Source organism: Protopterus annectens, chromosome 3.part0, assembly GCF_019279795.1.
Source record: "Protopterus annectens isolate FY-2018-M chromosome 3.part0, PAN1.0, whole genome shotgun sequence".
Classification (NCBI taxonomy): domain Eukaryota; kingdom Metazoa; phylum Chordata; order Ceratodontiformes; family Protopteridae; genus Protopterus; species Protopterus annectens.
This window is the reverse complement of record NC_056731.1, coordinates 1,906,472,218-1,906,492,016: the sequence shown is the minus strand read 5'-3', so window position 1 is coordinate 1,906,492,016 and position 19,799 is coordinate 1,906,472,218. Positions and strand designations below refer to the sequence as shown.

The 19,799-nt window shown below is 39.2% G+C and overlaps 1 protein-coding gene across 1 annotated transcript in view; it reads right to left on the bottom strand.

Annotated features, from left to right (window-relative positions):
* ATP6V0D2 (ATPase H+ transporting V0 subunit d2) overlaps window positions 1–16,879 on the bottom strand; it is a 358,513-nt gene extending 341,634 nt beyond the window's left edge. Inside the window, exon 1 of the mRNA XM_044065990.1 lies at window positions 16,593–16,879. Within this exon, the coding sequence (XP_043921925.1) occupies window positions 16,593–16,722 (130 nt within the window). The 5' untranslated portion in view covers window positions 16,723–16,879. The remainder of the gene's footprint in view (window positions 1–16,592) is intronic.
* Window positions 16,880–19,799: the final 2,920 nt, after the last annotated feature.

Genomic DNA, 19,799 nt, shown 5'->3' with positions numbered 1-19,799 from the left:
CTCTGCAATATTATCTCTAAGCTATAATCATGAATGGAAAGGGAATCTGGAGAAAATACGTAAGGTTGCAGAAAAAGTAGACATCTTGAATAGTTAATTTATTTTTCTGTTCCACCTGAACTGGGAGGACATGGACAAAATTACTCTGGAAGATTAATGGTGTTTGACCCGAATTTTGCTCCATTTCCTGTTTCTGAGTCGGGCGTAAGGGTGATGTAGTATCAATGTTTTAAACTATATCATTTCCCTGTTTCTAAAACTGGCAGACAGAACCTTACTAGTGCAGAAACAGAGTTTCTGCAATATAGGATACTAAAATGTATGGAAAAGGGTCTCATTCAGCACCGGGCTTCTATTTTCACTCATGGAAACAATGGAGTGATTTCTTGGGTAATGATTCTCTGCTCACCTACCCTGGGTAATGTTCAGTTGGACTAGGAATAGGCTGTAGGTGAAAACTGTCCCAATTAAGGTTAATAAGAGGGCTTTTTAATAAAATCTGGCCTTTTTTCTTGCAGTAGGATGATTATTCTCAGGACAGTTTACTGAATCAAATGCTTGCACTATTTTCTGAAAGTGCCAGCCCTGACTTTGTTTCCCCTTTTCTTTTACCCACAAACATAACATGTACCTTATGAGAAGTTATATGCAAGTACAGGAAACAGATAGTTGCTGCCTTCTTTATCACTGCCTTTGATAAATATGAAGGGAATGCTGCTACCCATTCCATATCAACCTGCCTCTAGGGCAATATTATCTTTATTGTATCTGTATTACATCACTTCCTTATAGCATTATTTTGTTATTAAGGGACCTCATTTACTGCCAGGATCTCATTTTAAATGCAGGGTACTTTGGAGATACTTTATCTGACTTTGTTGCTTCTGATGATTTATATTTAAAAAAAAAAAAAAAAAAAAAATTTAAACTTTTTTTTTTTCTTTCTTTGTAGACTCTGCATCTTGGACATTGCACTTTTTATGATTGTATTTTATGTAATCCTTACTGTATTGCCTACTACTGCACCTCACATATTCTTAACTGTTTGTGACATTGTATTATCATCCATTACTGTATGTAACATTGATTGTACTGTCTTTGGAGCTTTTCTCCCCGGGCCTCCACTGAAAATGGGTACTTCTTGGCCCAGTAGACTTCCCCGGTAATCAAACTGAAATAAATAAAATACATTTTTTACTCTCTGATTTTGTGTGGTATTGCTGAATACTATAAAACTCTCATCGTGTTCCACACAGCCAATCAAAAAAGCATTTGTAGTGGTGTATTTTGTAGTTATAGCATTAGAAATACATTTGCTACCTTGAAGCTTAGCTCAGCACTCACAACCCTGATACAGAGTGAATTACAGAAGTATGGCTTAAACAAGGGGGTCTAATTCTAGAGTGTTTTGGAATAACTGAAATCTTTCTGGTTGTGTGTTCACCTTTCTAATTTTCTCATCACCCGATGCTTTCAACATTACTCTTAAGTGGCTTATTTGTAGTTTTCAACTGCTTGAAAGGCAGCTGTCTCAAGTTTGCAATTCCTTTGCATGGCAGGACCCATGAATGATCTACTTACTACAGGGGCATTTTGGAACTGTGTACTAGTGTTGACCCCACAATACTTCTGAGATGTATACCACATCCTGTTTCAGTACTAAGTTATATGACAAGCTTACATAAAAAACATGGACTGGGGAGAAGCTATTTTATAGTTTTATACAAATTCTAGCACACCTTGCTGCATAAAATCTAATAAATTACTTTTTAAAAAGTGAATTGCATGTTATGCCTGTTGAATATTGTCAGTGGGTGTGGACTATTTAGTATGTCAGCTTTGAAAGACTCTTTGGAACCTGACAATATTAAGCTACACTAGAGAGCTGTAAGTGCATTTGAAAAGGCATACTAGAAAAGAATCATGTGGCTGTCTTTGTTCATGTTATACTGATTTAAAAGTTTATAAACATTTATCCTTAATTTTCACTGTACCATGTTAGCCAGATGGCAGCTTTCCTTTTCAGTTTTGGTAAGATGAACTAAATGTACATTGTGTATACTTCCTCCCTCAGAGGAAAGTAAAAAGCATCAGTCACTGATAAACATCTTTGCTTTGATGTATTACTGTATGGTAATTTTAGCCTCTGACTGGTGAAGCTGTTTACTGACATGACAGTAGTGCTGATTTGAGGTTTGCCTGTCAGTTTAGAATCACAGAGGGTGAGCAATACAGCAGCTACACCATTGTGGACTGAGTAGTCATTAATTATACACACAAAACAAAAGATGGTATTGAGAATTCCTAACAGTAATCAGCATGATTCAAAATAAAACTTACACCTAAAAAGAACAATAAACATAGTCAGAAAGGTAAAACAAAACTGCATCCATTCTAGACTTTGGAAATTCTGATTCTCCAAGTGAAGTACCTTGCATGATGCGCAGTAGCAAAACCCGCCCCGAACACGCCTCCTAGGCAAGCGTGCATGAATATTTATGTTTTCCGGCCTTAAAGAACACATTGAATTGTTTGTACATATATTCCGAAATGTCATGTAAGCATGTAAACAAATTGAATTGGAAAGAATTGCAAGACTACGAACACATAGAACACATAGCAAGGAAAAGAATGACAACAGCGTTGTACAAACAATATTAGAGACTACATTTATTCTCATATTTTCCGAAACCCACAATGACAATAGTCTGTGCATATTTCTATTAAGAAAACAATACATTATACTTCTGCTGATTAGTTGATTATATAGAACGGTTACTGTTTATCATCTCTCTTATTAATCTTACTGTTAAGATTGCAGCCCCTGCCTGTTTTCTTTGACCACTACTGCATGCAACTAATCCAATGTTCAAACATATTAATCAATGACTAAATACCTTAGCAAAGTACTCCGTTGCAATAAAGAAAGCAATTTTCTCTCAAATCTTCCCACCATGGAAAAAGCCCTTGACACAGGCCTGCCATCCCAAAACCAAGTTGTTTACACAGCTCTTAAGAAGTTTTACATTTCTTACACCAAACACAGCGACCATTACATTAACACTTTTGTTTGAGCTAAAACAACAAAGAAACCTTCTTCCAGATATAATAAGGTGCTAAACATATAACTGTGAGTATGTATGTGACGTGCTATTTTTAGCGAAGTGTCAGGTACTGTTAATAATAGCTTGTCATGCTATTACTGCGATTGTGCTAGCTGTTGACATTTCTTGACATGATGCATTCTCGGACACTTGCCAATCATGTCAGCAATGCCCACTCCCCGCCCAAAGCTGCGCGGAACCGCCCGCGAGGTACTTCGCTTGGAGATTACCGGAAAATGTATTAGAAAAACTTTAATAAATACTAAAAGGAAAACTCAACCCTCTCATATAGTTTAACTCAATCCTTAACCTACTTTTCTCACTAGTTGGTTGCAGGTATAACTTAGTTACTAGAAACCTGTCTATATTTTATACAACTTTCATTTCCTTGCCTTGGAATTAAGGAAGGGAAACCTCACCCACCATTTTATTAAGTTTAAATTCTCACATGCTTTGGCAGAGGAATTTGTCTCTTCCTGCACGACATACCACAGACCCAGGGAAATCTGTAGTTTTTTCTTGTCAGGTACTACCCCATTTCTTTCATAGGTAACTAGTGTTGCTGATTGCAGTCGGTGTTATAAAAAAGTAGCAGAGCAGAGTGTTGTGAAACTGTTCTCCACTGCCTTTGTTCCAGAATAGTAGCGAAACAGTATCAGTGCCCACAGTTTATAGAATTACCACCTTTTTACAAAAAAAAAATCTTTTCTGTCTCTAAATGTTGCAGAAAACTATAAAAATACATTTAAATCATCTTATTATCATACAAATTAGTGTTAACAATCAACATTGCATATCACAGAGTGTTTATTTCAGTAATAAATTCCAATATAATTCCTCTTCATTGGTTGATGGAATAGTTTACCCTGCAAAATTTCAAGATTCAATAAGAATGTTCCACTTTGGGCATCTACAAAAAGTGGCAACCCTAATAGTTGACCACATGTTTTGGCACAGTGATCCATTTTTAAGAGGTATACTTTTATGGGACTGCAATGGTTTTATAGAAAGAAGTATTTTGGTCTTGCAAGCAGCACAGAGAACTACTCATTTGACGCACTTGAGGATTATGGCTTTAATGAAGTATTAGGTTAGTATGCTGCAGTGTAATAATTCAAGGGGTAACAATGCAACAGAAATGAGAAAATGTAATGCTTGATTTAAATTCTATGCTTTTTGTTTTATATTGTTCAGTAAAACCAAACTAGGCAGGGGGCTCTGCCCCCCACACCCCACAGTCCCCCACACCCCCAACTATATATACTAACTCCAGGGTTGCACTACAGTGAGGAAAAGGACATATCCCTTTTATTTGCCTTACAGTGCACTGCAAGTACTACTTGTCAGGGAAATGAATTTCAGTCAAATGAGCTGTCAGGCAAATGAAGGTAACCCATATATATATATATATATATATATATATATATATATATATATATATATATATATATCTAAGAAATGAACTTTGTGACAATAAAAGCATTCAATAAAATAGTAAATAACACCAACAACTCTTGTAGAACTTTAGCGCTTTCGTCTTATTTATTATCAAGACTTCTTCAGAAAGACATAAACATGTCTTTCTGAAGAAGTCTTGATAATAAATAAGACGAAAGCGCTAAAGTTCTGCAAGAGTTGTTGGTGTTATTTACTATTTTATTGAATGCTTTTATTGTCACGAAGTTCATTTCTTAGTTAAAGTTTCTTCTCTTCGTTCAATTTTTTTGAGTGCGGTTAATTTTATTTATATATATATATATATATATATATATATATATATATATATATATATATATATGATAATGTTGTTGCCTTACAGCAGCAGGTTCTCGGCTGAGGTGCGTTCTGGGACATTTACTTGTTGCCCCAGTCCTTGGGAGACATGGGTGGTAAACCAGCCAGAAAAAAAATGGAGTAATATTTTTTTCAGGCAACTAGTTTGAAAACTTCCCGAACCTTACTCTTCTACTCAGTCACTTTAATACAAACTTTTTTATTTTGATTCACCAAAGTCTTGTTGCAGGCAGTGTCTTAACAAATCACAGAAATGCCTCACTTGGCCTGTAGCAACCTTTATTGATGGAAAGTGCATGATGCAGCTGTATTTTCCATGTATTTGACCCAGACTGAAATGTTCCTATGAAACAGTCCATAAGGGTTTAAATCAATTGGAGCACTCTTATATAAGTTACCTTACCTATTGTACCTTTTGTCTTTCATCATTAAAATATATGTTTGCATGAACTGCAGTCCCTTTACTTTCTGATGATGATGTGCATCAGTTGTGTTACATGTGTGTACTCAGCATTGTGCAAACTCGCCTCACATTTCTATATTCTGGGGTATTGGCACCTAATCAATTACTTAGTCCGTAATAACAGGTCTGCACATAAATGAAATCTCTACCTAATACAAACAGTCTTTGCTTCTTCTCTGAGAAAAAGCATGGAAATAATAAAATATTTATTTATTAGTTAACCACCTGGGTATATTGAGGAAGTGGACTTCCTTTAGGTATAATGCAAGACATTAACACTCATAATAGTGCCATGATGTATGCATCTTTTAATATACAGCACAGTGTAAGACATTCAGGATCAATACATAGATATATGTTTGCCATGTTGGATAAAGCTTCACCCTTTTACAAATTTATGCACAGATACAGACACAGACAAGGACACACACACACACACACACGCACACACACACACACACACACACACACACACACACACACACACACACACACAGATGCACAAATCACTGGTAGTTCTTGCCGCTTTTCTATTTTCCTCCATTTTGTTTCTGGACTAACTTAAAGTGATTTGTCAGTGTCTTTCAATGTACCTTAGCATTTCAGCATGCTGTGATTAAACTCTCAAACTGCACTTTCCGCTATCAGGAAAGGTTTTGGTTATCCCATTCCTATATAAAATTAGTTTTAAATTTATGGTTTCCTTGCAGTAATGTCACTGAGGAAAAACAAGGAAGTTTAACCTCAGTGAAGTTGATATTTACAAAACATCTGTTGTGTCCCTAGGCTTTAATGGGCGCACCACAACACATGCACAAAGGTACCCCATTAAAAGTCTATGGATGTAGTTCACTTTACCCTATGGTAAAGCCACAACTGGAAAAGCTACATTTTGGGGCCTGGTTTAATAAAAAGTTTACAGAGCTTTTTATTAAAAAAATATCCAAAAAAGGAGGTAAAAACAAGCTGGAAAATACATTGCAGTACTTGACTCATTGACTGTTGTGATGTATACAGAAACACAAGCAAATCACTTTAATAGATGCAACCTTCCTATTCATGCCTACAGAATCCTTATTTTCTGTGCAGTCACGTTATCAGTCTTACTCAGTATTTCTTAACTGGCAGGGCGTGCAGAAGTTATTTTATGCAAAGTAGATGTAACAATCTGGCTTACCTGGCTTTCCAGCACAGAGGGTAGTGTTGTTACCTCACAGCAAGAGATTCTCTGGTTTGATTCTTGGCTGAGGTGCTTTCTGTATGGAGTCTGCATGTCCTCCCTGTGTTTGTGTGGATTTCCTCTGGGTACTCTGTTTTTCTCCCACATTCCGAAGACATACAGTAGGTGAATTGGACACCTTAAATTGGCTATAGGTGTGAGTGCACATGTGAGTGTCTGATGTGGAAGAACTAATGTGGCAGGTCTAGTCACCCAGCTTTGTAATCCTTGACTCTAGATGATTGTGGATGGATAGATTACTTCGCTTTCATAGTAATATGCCAATAATTTGTTAATGAGTTGCAAACTGTCCTTCCAGGTTTGATTTCCACACCCTTCATTTGCTTACTTTGTGGCTGCTAATAATTTCACTTACCCAAGAAAACTGTTTTTTTTTTTATTTTCTAGTAGATCTGTCTTGAAAAGCAAGGACCAAGTTCATAAACATTCCTGGGGATTCTGAAAGAACCTCACTGCTGGCAGTAAGAACTGTGGCCAAAAGGGTCTGTTTACACAATGTGAAAAATGCAATTCAAAGACACATTAACAGGAATGAGAAATGACCTCATTATCAGCTAATTTGCATGTCCCTGAATTGCCCTTAAACTGGGAGTACAAATCAGCACCTTCCCATTATAGTTAACACTGGCAGTCCAAACATCACATTGGCACAGATACCCTCCTCATTCACTCTCCCACAAACATGCTCACATTCAAACACACACACACACACACACACACACACACACACACACACACACACACACACACAAACACCTCATAACTGTCACTAAGTTGATAGAATGTCCCTGATGTTCATAGCTTCATAGGTGGTTACTAGGCTATTGATCGGTGAGAATCTTAAGAAGCCTAGCTTTACATTCTCATGGTAGATTTTAGGCATTGCATTTTGGATATGAATAATCTTGAGGTGTGTGAAATAAGGATATTATGGGATGTTTACTTGTTGCCCCAGCTGCTAAACCAGGGATGAATGTGGCGTTTCCCATCCATTCATCAAAGTATATTTGAAAAAAGGAGAAGTAGAGTGTAAAAGAGTTCTACAGGTAGTCTCTGTGATACATACCTATCCCTCCAACATGTTCTATTTATAATGTTAAGGAGACTGAGATCCCTTGATCAGGTGTGGATTCTACCACTGGACTAGCAATGTGTAAAGGTTTTGACAAGACAGGGTCTGTGGAGTCTCTATGCATAAGCCAGGAGTTACCTCTTAGTAGCCTTTATGATACTGAGAAGACAGACAAGGCTTTGATATGGTCTGCATATGTTTTGTGATTTAGGCTCTTGATTATTTTACTGAGAAAGTATTGTGGTTGAATCAGTTGTGACAAGTATTTGGACAGGTACATACTGAACTGGGTATTATATTCAATGATTACAATCCTGGAATTGGATGCCATACCTTTAGATATAAGCTGTGCAATGTAAAAAGACTTCCATGCAAAAGTATGTGATGATCAAAAGGCAGTTTGTTGTTCATATAGGTTTCCACATCCCTGACTCTGGAATCAACTTTCAGAGGTGTGTTGTCTATGTGATAGTTACAAGGGAAAGCATGCTTACTGAAGGACACCGTCATACATTCCTTGGCATTTAGTTTTAGTCCCTGGTTTTCATACCAACTATTTGTTTGGGAAAGGCCCTTTTGGAAGATTTTGGTGTCCTCTGAGGAATTTAAGATGTGACCAATTTACAGTCATCTGTAAACTTGGTCAGTCATAAACCTTAGCATTTGCTTTGACTTCTGGGAGGTAAATGCCAAAGAGGTGTGGCTCAAGGACTGAACACTGGGGTACACTGTTAGGGACAGGTCTTTTGGAGGAAAAGCAGCAGGTGGGGGTTTCAAATCCATATCTATGGCACCGTGCATCCTACAAACCTTTCTATTTAACTACTGTACCAGCATTACTGTAATTTACACTTCTTATTTTCTCACTGCCCATGTAAATCATGGAGCCTTACAGTCCGTCAATAATGCCTGACATAATCATGGAGCCTTACAGTCCATCAATAACACCTGACATGATCATGGAGCCTTACAGTCCGTCAATAACACCTGACGTAATCATGGAGCCTTAAAGTCCGTCAATAATGCCTGACATAATCAGGGAGCCTTACAGTCCATCAATAATGCCTGACATAATCATGGAGCCTTACAGTCCGTCAATAACGCCTGACATAATCATAGGTTCATAGGTTGGTACTAGGCTATCGGCCCTAAGGCCTATGCAAGCCTAGCCATAACAATTCCCTGGAAATTTTTTCCCACAATATTTACTTCTATGGGCCCCTGTCTAGCAGGGTGAATGACATGATCCCCAGGGTGAATTTCCTATCTCCCATCCAATCATCAAGGTTCCTTTTGAAGAGTGACATGTATGGGCAGTCTATTCCAGAGTATGGGGAGTCTCTGGGTCAGGAACCTATCCCTCCAGCATGTTTTGTTCAATGTGATAATAAGGTTTAGATCCCTGGAGCATGTGGCTCTGAGGGATTGGGATTTCTTTAAGTGGAGCATGTCCAACAGCTCAGGGTTTGACATGGCCTTGTATGTTAAGCAGAGATCGCGTCTGAGTAGACGATATGCCTCAGAGTATAGCTGGAGTTTTTTTAGACGGTCAGCATATGTCATCTGCTTTAGGCCTGTGATTCTTTTAGTGAGGTATTTCTGTGGCCTTTCCAGCTGTTGCAGATGGCTTGTGAGGTACATACCAAATGGGGCATTATACCCTATAATGGGTCTAATGAGGGCTGAGTACAGTGGGACAATGACCTCCTTTTTTCTGGATGAAAAGCCCTTAGTGATGAGGTGTGCCACGTAGAAGGATTTCCTGACTGTTGTGGCGATGTGGTTATCGAAAGTGAGACCACTGTCCACTTGTGTCCCTAAGTCTCTCATCACACTTTTGATGTTAGGTGTCCTGCCACCTATGTGGTAGTTCGTGGGTACATGTTTTTTTCCAAAGGGGATGACTATACATTTCTTGGCATTAAGCTTGAGCCCATGGCTCTGGCACCAGGCATCTGTTTCTGTAAGGCCCTTTTGTAGAATATCCACATCATTTGGGGATTCAATAATGGCTCCCGGTTTGCAGTCATCTGCAAACTTTGTTAGCCAGAGTCCCTTAATGTTGGCCTGTACTTCAGAGAAGTAGATGCCAAACAAGAGTGGTCCCAGGACTGAACCCTGAGGTACTCCACTTGTCACTTGTCTGGAGCTGGATTTGGAGTCGGCTACTTTTACAGTCTGGGTTCTGTCAGTAAGCCAGTTGGCAACCCATCGAGTGACGTAGGGATTTATGCCCAGCTTAGTAAGTTTATCTATGATTCCAGAGTGGAGGATGGTGTCGAAGGCCTTGGCAAGGTCCAGATAGGCTGTGTGGACCTCCTTACCCTCGTCCACAGCTCTGGAGACCAATTCGAAGAAGTCAATCAGATTCAGAAGACAAGATCGGCCCTTCACAAACCCAAACGGGTGGGGTCCAGTGTCTGGAGGTTGCCAATGTCTTTGTTTATAAGTTCCATGATAATGCGTTCCATGCCCTTGCAGATCAGGCTTGTCAGACTGATGGGACGGTAGTTCCCGGGATCCAAGGTGGATCCTCCCTTGTGGAGTGGGATAACTGTAGCTGTGCGCCACTCAGTGGGTATGAAGCCTGAGGTGAGGCTATGATTAAACATGACACTTAGGTGGGGTGCCAGTTCATTTTGTAGTTCATGTAGTACACAGCCTGGGATGTCATCTGGTCCAATGGATGCTGTATTCTTAGCTTTGGAGAGTGCTGTTTCTACCTGTGTGGCTGTGATTATCGGAATTTGGCAATCTTTTGGTATTGAGATGGGCCCTTTAAGGGGTGAGAGGGGAGTGAAGTTGGCACTAAATCGATCTGCCAGGATATTGGCAATATCCTTGGGATCAGTATATTTAATGCCATTCTGTTGTAGTTCAGAGCAGATCTGAGCATTGCCATTTAGATTCTTGACATAACTATAGAATGCCTTGTGGTTGTCTTTGGAATCTTTGGCAATTTTATTTTCGTAACTAGCTTTTGAGGATTTTATGAGGGATCTCAGCTTCTTACTGAGGCTGGTGAAGGAGTTTTTTGCATCCTGGGATTTTCCTCTTTTCTGCAACAGTTTCTTCCTTCTGTTGTATAGTTTGTTTATAGCAGGTGACCACCAGATTGGCTTCCTTCTTTTGGAGAAGAGCATCTTGGTTCTATTTGGGATGGCATGATTCATGCATGAGTGGATGTGCTCATACAGTGTCTTAGTGTAGGATTCTGCAGTCAAACTTCCAGATCCTGTCTGCGTGGGTGATGTGAAGTTTGTCACTTCTGACTTCAGTAGCATGAAGTTGGCTTTGGAGAAGTTTTTTAAGGAGGTTTCCTTACTGGGGGGTGGGGGTGGGATGTGGATGTCAAGGGTGATTTGCTTATGGTCAGACCTGACCAATGAGGGGGTGACCACTGGTGTGGAGCATCTATCTCCCATGTTGGTAATGACCGGGTCTAGGATATTGCAGTCCCTGGAGGGACAATGGATTAGTTGATCCAGGGTGTTGGAATTTATGAATTCCAAGAACCGTTGGGAAAAGGAGTTGGTACCTGAGTAGTTTTCCCAATTAATGGCAGGGTAGTTGAAATCGCCTAGTATTAGGGTGTTTGGTTGTATCTTAATATTTTCCAGTATGTTTAGGAAGGTGTAGTGAGAATCTTGGGGTATGGTGGGGGATCTGTAGCAAGCTACAATTTGGATTGCAGTCTTACCTAGTGTTAGTTGCACCTGGAGAATTTCAGATGCATTGTGTTGGGCAACTAGCCTGGAGGTGTGAATATCCTTGGTGAATATGGACACTTCTCCACCTTTAGTGTTTCGGTCTTGGTTTTGTGGCCGAAAAGTGTGGTAAGAATTGTAGCCTGGTATTTGCAGGGGTGCTCTCTGGAGCCTTGAACCAGGTCTCAGTCACTGCACAGATATCGATGTTCTCCATTTTTAGGAGTGCCTCGAGAGAGTGCATTTTGAGGTTTAGACTTCTAGCATTGAGTAGCATTACCTTCAGATTTTGCATGCTTGTATCTGTTACGGTGGTGGTTTTATCCTTTGAACCTTGCCTAAAAAGGCACTATAGGGGTGGCAAGAGCTTTAGCCAGTAACCTGAATCCCAGGGGTGACAGGTGCAGACCATCTCTGGCAAAGCATCGTGGTTTGTCGATCATGTCTTCCCAGGCAGACAAATACTGGATCCCCTTTGAATGACACCAGAAGCTTAGCCAATTGTTGAAGTCAATCATTTTGTCCTTATACTGTGGTATCATTCTGGGCGAAGGCAGGATACTACTCAGGGCTAGGGTCATACCTGCCTGGGTCACATGATCCAAGAGCTCTTCCATGTCTCTTTTCATGTAGTCCAAGGAGGTACGTCTCAAGTCATTTACTCCAGCATGGACAATGACAGAGTCGTATTTGTACTTGTTGTGGAGTGACTTGAGTGCATGCGGTATGTGGCGGATCCTGGCACCCGACATGCAGCTGACTGTAATTTTCTACTTGCTCAGCCTGGTGAGTGGGACATCAGTGTGCCTGACTATAGAGTCACCTATGACTAAAGTGTTGGGTACATTGTCTTGCCTTAGGGGCTGTTGTTGGGTGGCACACTGGTGTTGTGAGCTATGTGTCACTTTGGTTGTGACTGGTGTTTGTTTGCGTTTCGGCTTCGGAGGTCCTTGTTGCTTGGGCAGGTTAATGTTGAGGGCCTCCACATATGTGGGTTTAGTATTGCTGTGTGTGGGAGTTGATGATGTGGGTTTTGAAGGGCTATGAGTTGCTAGAGGTATAATGCAGGTGTTAGCCTTCTCCTCTTGACTGTCTAGCACAGTCTTGACAGGAGAGAGCTTTGCTTCCAGTTTGGCTATGTAAGTGCATCTCGCAGGTTGTAGTGTTGGCTGGTAGGAGGAGAGGATTGTCTGTGTACATGAGGCAGTTGCCGCATTGCCCCAGTATGCCCAGATTCACCAGGTGGACAGGAGAAACCACCGGAAGCTGACCCTTGGATATGCCTGTTTAGGTGCTTTTTTGTAAGGTTTAAGAGCTGTTTTCCCTTACCTTTGCAAGGTACTTTGCAATTGTAGGCTGTTTAGTGCCTATGATTCATTTCCCCTTATTGACAAGGAGAGCTGAGTGCTTGTATCAGGTTCAGGCTTCCTAGTGCTTTACAGCAGGTTCTAGAGCACGTGCTAGTCACAGGGGTTCAGATTTTAGTGCTACTACTGAGAAACCAGCTAGTTTTAAGGGAAAATTTGAAGAGCAGATTTTCTGGCACCTGGAATAGTTTAACTGTAGCCTTGTAGTGCTGCACGATGTGAAAAATGTGCAAACACACGCGTTTTTAAGCCAGAAAGTTGAAAGGGATAGAAATCAGCCCAAAAAGGCTAATAAAATTACAATTTCAGAGCTGGAAACCACTCCTCTAGCATTAGATAGGCAGTACAATGCTCACCAGTCCCACTGGTAGGCAGTAGGACTTCCCTCTGCCACAGCAAGGTCTGGATAGCTCTGAGCACAGAAAATAAAGTGCATGGAGCCTTACAGTCCGTCAATAACGCCTGGCATTAGAGTTTCATTCTCCTTAATAGTCATAAAGTGTATCATGATGCTAGACCTGTTGTTCTTTTACCTCTTTAAGTGACTGCTCATCATATTTAAAAAAAATTATCCCTGTGTTGTCTAATGTTCCTCCCAAATTTGTCCTGAAGCTACCCCAACATTGACACACAACTGTCTCTCCCTGATTCTACAGGATGCTTCTGTTGTTGCCTCTTCTAGCTGCCCTATTCCTTGCAACTCATGAATTCTTGCCAGAGATGAAGCATTTCATACTTCGTAATAAGTAAAGGAAAAAGCTTGCAGTACTTACAGATGAGTTATCATGGCATGTTAATAGAGCTGGTTTCTATCTCAAGCATGATGGGTTTGAGACATTTCTCTCCTTTAACTTTACACTTTTTAAAACTTAGGTAATATTTCACATCCTCACTGGTGTTTAATGGTGGTACAGAAAGTGAATATTCTCTGTGTAGCCTGTGAGTTTACAGGGTGTCTTTGTTATTGCCTTTAGGGTAGTCTATATAGAGAACCCCCGGTATCTAGTGCTGTCCCCACTATATTTTTCGTGCTACAAAACTTTGTTTTTTTATTTTTAAGTGCCTTCTAGTCATGCTATAAAGAGTTATTCCTGGTGTCTATTGTCTGTCACGCCAATGTTGTAGGATCTATTTTTTTAGCCTTGGTGAGGATTGAGGCTTTATAGCCCTCACACACACACACACACACACACACACACACACACACACACACACACACACACACACACACACACACTCTCGCACATTCACACATTCAGTCACATACACACATACAGTCATTGTTATGGGATTACCTTTTCTTTTTGAACAACTTAAGACGCTGTCTGGTTTGATTCTCAGCTAGAGCGTCTTCTGCGTGGAGACATGCATGAATGGGCATACTTTCATTGAAGGTTGTGCGTCAGGGCTGGTAACTCGGCACGTAAAAATCAGCTACCAATCATTTGCGGACCGGAGTTCTGCTGTGGCGACCCCTAACCGGGAAAAGCCGAAAGACACAACAACTTGTATTTTCTTCAAAGGATTCAGTCTCTCTCTGTATATATTTATATATATATATATATATATATATATATATATATATATATATATATATATATATATGTGTGTGTGTGTGTGTGTGTGTGTGTGTTTGTATATATATATATATATATATATATATATATATATATATATATATATATATATATATATATATATATATATATATATATATATATATATATATACATATATATATATATATATACATATATATATATATATATATATATATATATATATAGAGAGAGAGAGAGAGAGAGAGATTGAGAGAGATTCAGTCATAATGTTTCCACCATAGTCAGGAAATCCTTTTATCTGGCCCAGTTGATTTCCAATGGAATAGCTTCAAGATCCAAAGAAGTTATCAGACCCTTCACTGGATCCAAGCATATCACTCAAATGGAAAGATCCCAAAGATTTCTAACCAAGAAAATAGGTCTTAAATCTTTTAACTACCCCAGTAGATTAGCACAACTTCCCTTATATCTGTAGTAGCCTACAGTTTACGAGGCGACCTATGTCTTGCTTTTCAAAGCTTGAAAGACCCAGTCCTATATGACCTCATATTTTCTTGCAAAAAATGTGTCTCTACAAACACCTGCACTAAGGACCTAAATCTACACCAACAAATAAATAAGACTCTCTGCAAAGATAGGCTCTTAATGTATTTCTAGCCTATGGAATAGGTTACCTCTACAGGTCAAACAAAGTACTGCTTGTCTACTTTTAAGGCTAGTTTTGATGACTAGATGGATGGACACAAAGTCACACCAGGGTATCATGTACAGACCTGCCTAGTTTGGGAGGTGAACACTTTTAGTTGCTTGAAAAGGGTTATCTTAAAGGTATATACAGCTAAGCATCTTCTTGTGCCAGTGATTGCTTGTCTAGTATGTTCTTATGTTTCTATGATATATATTTACGTCACCTACCATAGGCTTATCTCATTGATAAGAGGCTACTGTCTTTTAATGGGAGCACTACATTACTAAGGTGATATAAATAAGTTCATACATATGTTAATACATACAATCAAACTCTGTAATATTAACACTTCTAAATATTTGCATAAAAGATTCCTATTCCCAGAGTAGATGTGTGCAAGCCACTCTCTGGTAAATAAGCACAGACAGTGAAAGCAACAAATGCCTCATGAAACAGTTTTCACCCCCAAGATGGCCTCGCATGTAAACATTTCTAAAACACAAGTTTTTTTATTATTATTTTTTTAGAGAGACATTTCTATTGCTTTCCAGAGGAGATAATTTTCAGATTATCATTCAGTTTCTATTCTGCTTTCAGTGAGAGTTTTAGTATTGTTACAGAGGTATCTCTTGGGATTTTTAAGATTATAAATAGGCCTGCTGGGTTTTTCATTTATCATATGCATCCAGACCCATTTCAGTGGGACTGTTGGGCAAGTGACTTGCTTGATGTGTGAGAAAGTGTGTCTTTGATAGACTGAGTCTGTAACTTCAGATTGTTTTTATTTCCACAGCATTATAGCTGAGGTTCCTTTTTGTGTTAGTCAACATACCTGGTTACAAAAGTAATTGAACAAATACAAAAAATATATATAAACTTAAGTGAGGTTAGCATTAAATGAATAATGTATAAAAAAGCTTTTATATAATATCACATCCATTTAACATGAATGAAATAACCATTGCTGCCTGACAATGCAACAGTCATAAAGCTTGTGCTCAGAATTTTGCAAGGATATTCCATATTTTTCTCTCATTTTTTTCTTTAACTAGTCATGGCATTTCACACTCTAGTTACATTTACTTGCACTGAGAGTAACTTTCTTATTTTAAGTGGCAGTATACCCTGCCATTATCGGAGGTCTATAATCATGGTGTTGTACTTGCAAACTGTAGGTAATATCTCAGAATCAACAAAATGTATTGTGCTACTTCTAAGGGGGCCTAATGATGGCATAACATATCTCACATTGTTCCCCTAGTCACTGACCCAGACGTATAGAAGCAGATGAATAACTGAAGGTGAATGGGGTAGTAATATAGGAGGCCCACTACTGCTGTCTTCTATAAACTACAAATATATATCATAGTTTGGAGGTTTGTATTGAAAATATTAAAAAATATTACCTGTAATCTGTTCCAAACACAATGCATTGCTAACACATTAAAAGACATCTGACGTCTCTGTGCCTGTAGGACTATACAAATGCTATGAAGAGACTTTAGCATTAGCAAAAAACTTTGTGCTAAATTCACTGCTAAGTTAAACTTGCTCCACTACTATGTGATAATTTCAGTCATACCTTAAAAGCTTACCTTCTAGTGTTTCACACTGAACCAGGTTAGCATAGTCGGCTTGCGTTAGGATCCCTGCTTTGAATCCCCTCACAAGCCCTTCCAGGTAGCCACTGTCAACATTAAAATAAAACTCAGAATATCCTGCCATAGTGAAAAATTCTTCAGATCTCTTTGTAGGTAAACTATGTTCTCATGTAGACGACCTGTCTTTCGACACTAGAAATCACAGAGCTCACTTGTTAGCACCAGCAGGTTCAATCCACAGCTGAATGCTCTGAAACTCACAAGTTCTCAGTTTCTTTTTTCAGTTGAAATTTCAGTCTGTTCTTCTGCATCTCAGCTCCTCCCACACACACACACACACACACACACACACACACACACACACACACACACACACACACACACACACACACACACACCTTACTTGTATTACATGCTGAAACCAGGGTTCTTATGATGCATGGCATACAATAACCAGTTAGCCTGTGGTATTTTAACTGTATAAGTATAAACAGCACTTGTTTAGTCAACAGTGTTAACATTGAAGTATTCTGAGATATGGTCCAAGATAAATGACAATTTTTTTTGGAAGCTGACTCAGTCTGATGACAAAATGACTCTTTGTTTCTGCTGTCTTAAGTTCTGCATCGATCAGGCTGTGTCTAGTCTAGAGTGCAGAAAAAAAATGCCTGTAGCTTTCATAATGTCACCTTGAGAGAAATGAGCTAAATTCCAGTTCAATGTGCTTTTACATTATTTAAGAACTCACAGCACAAGCTTGAATTTAATGGGTTCATAAGTGGGACTGTTAGTTGACTTCAATTTGAGTTCTATTCAGTAATCGTCATAGTATGAGATCTGTGTTAGCTCTGATCATCTATATTATTGTTTTCTATGTTTCTTAGTTATGTTTTGCAGCTGGCCACGTGAACTGATACGGGGCAGACATACACTGATACTGACACTAATGCTTCTAAAGTATGCACTACTAGAGGTTTTAATGCAGCCATGCAGTTTAACTATTCTCATAGTTAGGAACAACTTTGTGTTTCACTCAGTTTTTTCCTTTTTCCTTCATATAAGTTCTGATTTCAGGACAGAAGGTGGTGGATCCAAATCAGAAAGTACAGACTTGTGCAGAGAATGGTCTAGGAGCAGTACATCCATTTATTAGTTTTCAAATTAATGATTGCAGTTTATAAAGGTTCGCTCCTTGGCTGACGATGTCATAGGTTAAGAGCAATGGAAGTATTTTACTTCCATTAAATTAATAATGTATACAACAGACACAAACAGTAACAGGGCAATGCAGTCAGAATATGATTGACAAGAACAGGTATGAACAATTTGCCTATAAAAGACTTGATCAACCACCAGACAGTTTTAGTTCCATCATGCTAGTGTTGATGTCCCACTTTACCCTCATTTATTCTTTACAAGGGGAACAAAATCTGGACTGGTGAAGGCAATTGATTCATGAAGTGGGTATTTTTTCTCCTTATTAAGGCCTAACCATGTTCACTTTCTCCTTAAACCAAGTTTTCAGCAATTCCTCAAAATGTTTGGCTCTGTAGGTGTAAACTTTCAGAAATATGTGTTTCTGTATGCAAAGTAGGCGACAGAGAAAGGCCTGCTTCTGGTAGATGACTATTCACAGATTCCATTATCTTCTCTAGGGGGGTGTTAGAACAAAGTGAAGTCCCACGTGGGGTCCCAAGGGGGGAGGTCCTCCAACTCTCATCTAAGTGTATTTTATAGTTAGTAGTTGCTTGAAGTGGTTCATTTCTCTTTGTGTGTAGACTTGTGTTGCTTGTCTTAGAGAACATTCCAGTTAAGCAACTCCTAAACTTCTACGTACTACTGCCCCAACAGCCCACTGTAGTAAACAACTGGAACCATGGATTGACACTTTCCAACTGCCTCTGTAGCCAGTTTGGTTGAAATGAGCATCATGAGAAATGCAACAATTGTCTCATGTTTATGGACACCAACTTATTATTTAAACAATCCAACACAGTGTGCATACCTCTCAACCTCTTAGAACAAGAAATCTGGACAAAGCCATATATAAAAGTGGGACAAATGTATGAAGTCTGAAACTCAAGTGTCTGTCATTATTGTTCTAACTTCAGCCTTTAATGATTTGCCAATAATTTGCCAGAAAAACCACAATTTTCTGGAAAACGGACCAAAAATATGAAGCATAAATCTGGACATTCTGTGAAAATCTATACATTTGAGAGGTATGTGTGTGAGAGAGACGTAGTTATATAGTGTTATTGGAGGCAAAGCTCTCAAAGAAATCCATAACAAATTACATGGTTGTCAGCACCACACAACACCACACCAAACCTGTCTCAAACAAATCAGACCAAGCACATAGCCTTACATATGCTGAGGCTTTTAGAAATAACCTACCTAAACTACAGTGACAGTCTAAATGTAAATCAAGAAACAATTACCCTCAGCATCCTCCCAAATGCAAATCACAGGCAGCACCCACCATGAAACATGCATGCATGAGTCATGCAGACTCAGTCTAAAAACCCATAAAGCAAACCACCAGTCATACCAATATCCTTGTCATATGTGCCTCCATAGTGAAACAAACTGATTCACGACTCAACAGGCTGTGTAAAGAAAGGGTTAAGGTCAGGTGTCTATCAGGGGCCACAATTTACCACATCATACAAGCACTCAGGTTCCTGATAAGTACACATATAACACTGTCATTGTACATGTGGAAGTAAATGACTTGAGACTTCTATGGTCTATGTGAAAAGAGGCATGATGGAGCTCTTGGAATATGTGGCCGAGGCAGGAATGAACCTAGCCCTGAGCAGTATTCTACCATCACAAAGAATGATGCCACAATATGAGCAAAAGATTATCGATTTCAACAACTGGTTTAGATTCTGGTGTCATTCTAAGGGAGGATAATATATATCAGCCTGGGATGAGATGGCAGGCAGTCCCAAACTGCTTTGCCAGGGAGGGTCTGTACTTCATTCCCCAAGGCTTATGCATATTGGCTAAAACCTTGTCCACCTCCATTGTGCCTTTTACAGGCAAAGTCAGCCTTCTAAAACTTCTATCATAATTAAATGGAATCTGGACAACATTAAAGTATTACTGCTCAATCCCTGGAGCTTTTACAAAACATTCCACGCCCTACTAGCACTACTTTCCCTGGAAAATGTAGAGATATACATTATCACTGAC